General features: G+C 41.0%; 1 protein-coding gene across 1 annotated transcript; it reads right to left on the bottom strand.

Annotated features, from left to right (window-relative positions):
- Positions 1-7,187: 7,187 nt before the first annotated feature.
- LOC125029908 lies at positions 7,188-7,733 on the bottom strand. The gene has a single exon (XM_047620094.1). It carries the CDS (start codon positions 7,731-7,733, stop codon positions 7,188-7,190), a length of 546 nt encoding a protein of 181 aa, XP_047476050.1.
- Between the last annotated feature and the right edge of the window lie 1,393 nt (positions 7,734-9,126).

A 9,126-nucleotide genomic window follows, 5' to 3' on the forward strand; every position in this document is an offset into this window, starting at 1 on the left:
CACACAGCGAATGTATCACAAGCACGAAGATTACCGTTCATTTGAACAATAACGCGATATATTAGCACTGGTATTAATACCCAAAATGCAGAACGAAATCAAGTGATTTGGAATGAGATAAAAAAGCTATAAATAACACGCTCTACTCTACGCATCTCTGATGGGTGATTGTGACATACCCTAGGGGTATATAACCATTACGAATCACAACGATTGCATAGGAGTTACCCAATAGATACAAGCTACTTCTAGAGGGTGAAAAAGGAATGATTAATAAGCGAATAGTGATTCTTGCTTAGACCTACATTTATGAACGGACGTATCTATGGGTCACACCGACTCGCATAAAAGTTGCCGATCGAACGAATAAATTCGGTTTTACCTGTACCTGCTATCGTAACGTTGGAACATAGATCTATTAGGCGATTTACGCAACCCCGGGTTATAATTGGCATCCCTATGCACTATGATATGGGGAATATACTAACGCTATACTCAATAATAAATTTATACTAAAATCGCGTTATAAGCACCGTTCTAGGGCCAATAGAACGTTTCACCAATAAGTAATGTAACGATGTTACGCTTATCCCTGTGGTGTCAACAACTAACAATAACCAAATAACGGGAACAGCGAACTGTCCATCAGCATTGGCCTATCCACGCGTGCAGCTGACCGGATGCAAAAAGGGAAGTGAGGTCAGGTCGAGGCGAGGAGCCGACTGAGTCCATGACTGAGTCCGTGATAAAATCACCAAGGTGCTAATATAATTGTCATCGAAGCCCCGCTTAGAGCCACGTTGTAAACACTCACGTGGTCTTTTGGTCTAATGGCTTACACAAAACGTGCTTAGGTGTATGCCAATACACACACACACACACACACACACTATAAGTATGTATAAATAGCCTCCACATGGCGGACAGAAGCACGTATACGCGTGGCTTCACGCAGCCGGGGCTGCCTCGTTGGCAGGCCCACCGCAGGCGCCCCCACGTGCACGCACCCACCAGTACTTAAGGCTCAGAATGACCCAGGTCAGAGAGAGTCCCTTCAGAGTGATTTGGAATGAGATAAAAAAGCTATAAATAACACGCTCTACTCTACGCATCTCTGATGGGTGATTGTGACATACCCTAGGGGTATATAACCATTACGAATCACAACGATTGCTTGGGAGTTACCCAATAGATACAAGCAACTTCTAGAGGGTGAAAAAGGAGTGATTAATAAGTACTTAAGGCTCAGGATGACCCAGGTCAGAGAGAGTCTCTTCAGAGAGTTCCTGCCGACCGCTTGTCGGGTCAGGCTGGCTCCAGCCGCGCGCCCCCCCTCCGGGCTGACGACTTAGCACTAAGCCTTACCCAGATTTGTATCGTGTGACTATCTGTGTTGCTTACGCTTCTGAAACTGTAGTCTCTCTTTTTCAATTAAATCTAGTTTTACAGTGTGGGTTTTTATACCATACCAATAAAAGAGGTTAAGCCAACCGTCCATTTAACTACTCCTGCTAAACCATATTTATATAGCGCCAGGGATCTTCCCCTTATCATAGTATCAGAATGCCTGATTACTTGGGGTTGTGTATATGCCTAATAGATCCGCGCTCCGTCGTTAGTTCGTTCGGCAACTTTTTGAGCCGGTGTGACCCACAGTTACGTCCGTTAAATTATGTAGGACTAGGGCTTAAGCTAGAATCGCGAATCGCTTATTAATCACAACCCGCTCACTCCTTTGACGTCGCTGCCATGTTTGGGGTAAATCCAATCGATTTGTGATTCATGATAAATACCCGTAGGGCATTGCATGAGCGCCCATGACAGACTCGCAGATAGAGTGGGTTATTAATATTTTCCAAGCTTATTTCGCTTCATAAAGTACGGCAAATTAGGGTACAGAGACACCCCCCCCCCCCCCCATCAATTGAAGTCTGTATGCGCAGCTTGACATGTTATCTCGGCAGAATTTTTTTCCCCGAGAAGATGCGCTCGTGAATTTTTTTTCACGTCACCATTCATTAGTGCGTCATTTTGTCGCATATCATTAAATGTTAAATTCAATGTAGTACTTGAAATAATTTTGTATTACTTCTATAGCTATTTATTGCATTTGTGTAAAATGAACGTTAATTTCCGTGTTTGGCACACATGTCCGGTCTGTGTGAGGTCACTTTCACTTCAAGTCGTGATGTGTGACTTGTGACATACATTTCTTCTTCTCTGCATTACGACAATTGGTTCAAGTAAATCCTTGCGGATGCCGTTGTCGCTTCCCTTATTTACCCTCCTGTCTATCAGAGACGGTTAGCAGTTCAAGCTAGGTCTATGCGGACTGCTGTTACCGTCTCTCTCTCCTATTTTTTTTCCTTAACTTTGTGAAAATAAACCACAAAATGAAAAAAAAGAGAAGAGGAAAATAACGAAAATTCAACCATAAAAACTGCAAATTATATAAATAATCGGCTAGTGGCGCTTAACATCCCCTCTTCTCTGATGTCTTTCTTTTCTCTTGCCATCTTGGCCCTTATGTGTATAATCTTGTTCACGATATCTGTCATAGTTCTGAAGGACGGCCCTGCTGCAGAAACGGTCACCTTCGGGCACTGTAAAAATCGTCACCGGGAGATCGCCAGAAACCGAGAAAGAATAGGATAATTACGCCCGTCGATCCAATGAAGGACCAGGAACTCGCCAGAGCAGGTACCAGTCGACCCATTATGCTGTGAACTTGCCTGGACGCCGCAAATCCACTCAACCTCCAGGAGCTCGAACAGGACGCTTCCTGCCGGACGCCCGTGATCCTGACGAGGACAACGAGGACGTCGGTACGAGCAAGAAGGACCTGGATGAGATCTGTGGGAACGTGCATTGGGCGAGTAAGCCTCCGAGTTAGGCCTGGTCGAGGACTACGAGGATGAATCCGAAGTCAAGGAGGACCTGTGCGAGACCTTCGAGGACGTGTGGATGTCGAGGACGAACGGATTTACCAGGGACCAGGATGAAGACGACGACAGGGACGAGCAGCCACGAAGATGCATCAGGGACAGCACACGCAAGAACGAAGTGTTTACAAGTCAAGAACCAGCCAGGTTGGGTCACCCTTGAGGCAAATATCAGACGCCTCGAGGGCGAGGCGTGAGTAGGTAGCCGAGCAGACTAAGTATGTATAAATAGCTTCCACGTGGCGTACAGAAGCACGTATAAGCGTGGCTTCACGCACTCACCAGTACTTAAGGTTCAGGATGATCCAGGTCAGAGAGAGTCCCTTCAGAGAGTTCCTGCCGACCGCTTGTCGGGTCAGGCTGGCTCCAGCCGCGCGCCCCCCCTCCGGGCTGACGACCTAGCACTAAGCCTTACCCAGACTTGTATCGTGTGAATATCTGTGTTGCTTACGCTTCTGAAATAAAAGAGGTTAAGCCAACCGTCCCTTTAACTACTCCTGCTAAACCATATGTTTAAGGCGTCTTAATAGCCTTTACACACACATTATATATATATATATATATATATATATATATGTATATATATATATATATGTATATATAAATGTGTATGTATGTATGGACCACTTGTTTTACCTAGAAATTGATGGTTGTAATGATTGATAAACTAATTGATATAAATGTCCGTTCCATATGAATTGAAATTTGGGTTTCTGCTGTCCTCTCACATGCAGTTTTTTCCCCTCTTTTCTCTCTCTCTCTCTCTTTTGGAGTGGATATAATTGAATTAGTGTAAGTAGAGTTCCGATTGTGTCAAGGAAGGAATAAGGAAATTATAATAGTTCAAGGTAAAGTGTAGGAAAGGAAAATCGAGAAAGAAGTGTAGGATTAATTACTTATCCGACCAAGTAAACGGAAAATTCCATGGAGTTAGGTAAGTGTTTTGATCCCGTCTCACAATTATTTTTATCATATTTATCTTTATGATTGCTACTGATATATAATTAGTGTTAATTGAAGACTTGAAATGATTTAGTAAAAGAATATTTGTCAGTTTTGGATATTCATTATAGCTAACATTAAACCCAATGTAATATGCCACCTGTTTATTAGTATTAGATTACAGAAAAAATGAATTGGTTAAAACTCTTATTATGACCGTTGTATCTTCGGGACGATCAGCAGAAGAATTAAATTCAATATACCCCACGAGCCTTAAGACCGTTAAGTCATGCTACTCAAATTAAAATATTAAATATAGATAAGTCAAAATTGGGTTTTCTCGGGGTTTCCGTCAACCAAATTCCTGGTGGGCAGCGGTTTAGAATTATCTTTGTTCCCTTAGTGTGTTTAACAGAGTAATTCTGAAAATGTTCATTGGTGTCAAAGGGAATATCGATAAACGGGTTTGTCAAAGAAGTGATCATTAGGTAAGGCGTACATAGTTCAAGAGGTGTTGACAGCGATGAGGAGACCAAGTGCAGAGCAGCGCAAAGGTATAACATGAGCATAACAGTTGAGGAAGACTCGCCCTTGGGGAGTAACCAGTAACCGGGACAGCATACAGTAGTTAATGATTAAGCCTACCAAGAATGGGTGGGCTGACCGGAAAAACTACCGATGGTGCAGTCATTGGATAGCAGAAAACATCCGTAAACTGGTGTGGGAAGTTACACCTCTGCTTGGCCTCAAGGTTATGGGTGGATGTTCAAAAGGGTGCTTGAAAAGTGATATGTATAAAATATGAGCCATTGTTAGTTCTAAATGTGCTATAACTGTCCATTGCTAGATATTAATGTATATTTGATATGTTTATTGATTTTGTATGTCATTGACTTGTATTATTGATGCATTTCTATTAGTATTATATCTATTGTTTCTTTTTCACTCATTTATGGGTCTTGCATAATCTGTGTTCTATGTATCTAATATTCATTATGTCATTGGAACCGATAGAGTATTAATATGGATTGTGGCCACTAAATTTCACTATATTAATTTTTTTTCAAAGGGGGGGGGGGGGTCCCATGTCGAGATCGATATTGATTCGACATTTTAAAGGTGCATTGGTTAAAATTGTAAATATCTCTGGATCACGTAGAATTGCCAAACCCTACAGAATGTTGATTCACGTATTTTTATTTTGAAGGGATATCAGTATATAAAATTTAGTGCAATAAATAAAATGATATCATAATAATTATCTATAAATGGCTGTTTATTCAAAATTCACTGTAGTAGTCCAGTGAACAGTCTACGGTGTTTGTATATATTCAGATTATATATATATATATACATATATACACACACATATATACATATATACATATATATGTATATATACATATACATTATATGTATGTATATATAAGTATATATATACATATATATATGTATCAATGTATATGTATACACACATATATATATATATATATATATATATATATATATATATATATATATACATATATGTATGTGTATGTGTTTTTGTTTGAATATGTGTATATATGTGTATATATACGCGCGCACACACACACATAGAAATGCATGTGCATAATGGAAAAAAAAGTGTGTATTTCTGTATTTCTGAGTTTGAAAGCATGCATTTTAATTTTTGTTTTGTTTTATCTATTGATCCTTTTACAAAGATAAGCTAGTCGTCTCCCCTAACAATAAGCGACTCGTCTTTCAAAGAAAAAATAGATTTTGAACCGCACTTGAAACGACTAAAGCACAAATAATAATCACCAATGATAAAGAGGAAACGTGTCATTTTGCAGTTCATGAATTTTAACTTACGTTCGCTAATACATGTATCGCGATATTGCGCGTGCGCGCGGGTGTCTGTGTGTGTGTGTGTACATATAATATATACACGTGTATATATATACATATATACATAGGCATATATAATTACATATGATACATATATGTATTTATATACATACATATCTACATATATATATATATATATATATATATATATATATATATATATATATATATAATATATATATATATATGCTAAATGCATCAAGAGCCGCCACTAGGGTTTCCAGAGATTCAGAGAGAACGGCAACATCATCAGCAAAGTCAAGGTCTGTAACCTTGATATTGCCCAGAGTTGCTCCACAGTGACTTTGGACAGTAGCTCTACCCAGTATCCAATCCATGCAAGTGTTGAAAAGTGTTGGTGCAAGAACACAGCCTTGCCTCACACCTAAACTAACAGGGAAGAAGCTCGACAAACCCCCACCACACTTTACAGCACTTTCAGTGCCTGTATACAAGTTTGCTATTAGTCCAATAATCCTTGTTGGAATTCCTCTTAGCCTCCTCTTAGTGATTCGGGATGCACATCGATCTCAAGAAGGCGTTTGACACTGAGCGAGTGTGGAGAGGCGGTGTTTGTGTCGCTGGAATCTTCTAAGTAATATCTGTGGGGTCGGATAGTCTGTAGGACGGGGTATGAAAGGAGGTAGTGTAGCAGTGGTTCGGGTGTCGGTGTTTCACAACAGTGTTGGCATTCTCGGGGGTTCCTTATAGCTATCTCCCAAGAGCATCTGTATCCTAGTCGTAATCTATGGAGGATAATAGCTTCTTTGCAGTGAGTAGCTCTTATGATGGGAGGCCCGTCGTATGAGGTAACTTCTTTATACCAGGATGCTTAAGGAGAACCTTTGGAAGCGCAGAATAAATGTTCTAATCTACTTTCCAGTGCGATGTTTCTTTGTATGGTCATCCGTAATTGGGATATTCTTGGGGGATAGTAGTGTTAATGTGGTTGCAGTGGGAGGCTGCAAGTGCAGTTTGGTCTGCTATTTCATTTCCTGTGATGTTGGTGTGGATTTGGATCCAGGTGAGTGTGACTTTTTGACCTTTGAAAGAAGTTGCTGCAGTTTATTGACGTGATTAGGATGTCGTTGGGAGAGGGTTTTTTTTTTTTTTTTTTTTTTTTTTTTTTTTTTTTTCAAGTGCTTTCACAAGAATGACTCTCGTGGCCTGATTTTGGATTGTCTCAAGCTTGGAGACTTGAGCAGAGTGAGTTCAATGAGCAATAAGGCATAGTAATCAACAATGGAGCATCAACAAAGTTGTTGATGCTAGCCTATGGAGAGTGTGAAGTCTAGGTTGTGTGCGAAGGATGACATGTTGGAGTTGTGGTGTGGAATAATCCAAAATAAGCAAAAGTGTGACCGAAGCATTTGTGTTTTTCTTCCCATTGTATGATCATTGCTTGTATGGTTAGAGGGGTCCAGGTAATTCTCCAGAAGTGTATATAGCGGAGGATTTGGTTGGGTTTATCTTAAGACCTATCCTGTTGCATTCTTTAGTTATGATGTCAAGTGCCTGTTCGGTATGAGCGTATCTGTGTTGGCCTGTGGATACTAACCGGAGGTCATCAGCATAAGCAAAGAGTTTGGTATCTGCCTGGAAATGTAATTTGACTAGCTGTTCGACAAGTAGGTTAAAGAGGAAGGGGCTGAGGATTCCTCCCTGTGGAATGCTTTTCTCAAAGGTTAGGGAGCGGGATGTATGTCCTTGAAATGATACTGATGCAGATCTGTTGGTGAGGTAGTCCTGGATCCAGCCTAGTAATTTGCCCTTTACTCCTTTTTCGGCAAGAATTGCAGTGATAACAGTAGGGTCAGCGAGTTTGAAGGCTCTCTCAAGGTCTAGCATTACTAATATGGTCTTAGGGACATCAAGAAGTGATCGTAGTGTGGCATTGTTGTCTGTAGTGCCAATCTCTTTGTGGAATGCGAAACTATGTGTGTATGGTTCTGGCATTTTGTATCTTAGCCTGTGTAGGACTATCCTTTCCATGTTTTTTTCTTACACATGTGAGTAGGGATATAGGTCTGTACATAGTCCTATCTCAGGTCTTCAGAACTGGAATTATGCTAGGCGTGTTTCCAGGAGGTGGGCAAAGTGCCGTGGGACCATGACATGTTAAATAGTTTCAGGAGATGGTTGGTACCATTTCTTCCTAAATGAGATAGCATTTCTGATGTTATTCCATCGTCCCCGGGAGAGGTAGCCTTGTGTTTTGATAAAGCTAGACATAGTTCGTGCTCTGTTATTGGGTGGTCTGTATCAGCTCTGGTATCTACTATGGCTGATCTGAGTGGAAATAGGGTGGAGAGTATGTCAGAGAATCGTCTGAGAGATTGTGCGAAGATGACCGGCTGGCAAAGTGTTGGATTAGTCTGTTTGCCTCTTTTTCTGGTGAAGGGTGGGCTGTTTGTCGACGTCTGCTTGTCCCCATAGCTCCTCTAAGGTGTTTCCAGATGTCTCTGAGAGTAGTGTGACTAATGAGTATTGAGCACCATTCTAACCTTTTTTCGTTTCTTATGTTCCAGAGTTCTTGTCTAATCTGCTTGGAGGTTTCTCGGTATAAGATTAGGCTGTCTGGGGAGTAATGGCTCAGCAAGTCTTTCTTTGTGATGTGGAGTCTGTGTTATAGTTCAGCTACTTTCTCATTGTAGTACCAACTATCTTTGCGGGGTTGTTCATATAGTTTTGTGTGTGTCATGGAGGAGTTTGCTGCTGTAGTGATAGCTTCTTTGAAGTCTGACTCTAATTGTTCTAAGTCTATGTTTTCAGGTCTGTAGAACTGGTACCAGTCATTAATTTTCTCCCTGAAAACTTGCCAATTTGCGCGAGAGGGGTTCCATCTTGGGGCTGGTGAGAGGAGTATCATCCTAGGGAGGCTGAGAGAGATAACAAGGGCAAATTGATCGCTGATTAAGTAGTTGTGGAATTCCCATGAGTTGTGTTGTCAGAGGTAGGGACTTACAAAAATGAGGTCTAAAACGCTTTCTAAGGTATGGATAGCTTTCTTGCTATTAATAAGAAGCTCGTGGGAGGAGGATACGGTGTGGGTTATGTGTCTTCCTGTTTGATTGGATTGGTGGAATCTGTTAGGAAAGTTGATGTCATTCAGTTCTGGATGGTGAGTACTGAAGTCTCCGCCTATGTAGATAGGCTATATCTCAGAGAGGGCAGCAATTTCTTCCAAGTCTAGGTCGGCGTGGGGGTTAGGAGGTCTATATATATTAAAGATGTTAAGCGTTTCATCTTAAAATTGTATTATGGCCGCTAGGGCTTCTATGTTAGAGCCAAAGGAGGCAGGGTTGAGAGTGGGGTTACTTGGTTAATAGTCCACGAGAATGTCCAGGGT

This window comes from Penaeus chinensis, chromosome 10, assembly GCF_019202785.1.
Source record: "Penaeus chinensis breed Huanghai No. 1 chromosome 10, ASM1920278v2, whole genome shotgun sequence".
Lineage (NCBI taxonomy): Eukaryota > Metazoa > Arthropoda > Malacostraca > Decapoda > Penaeidae > Penaeus > Penaeus chinensis.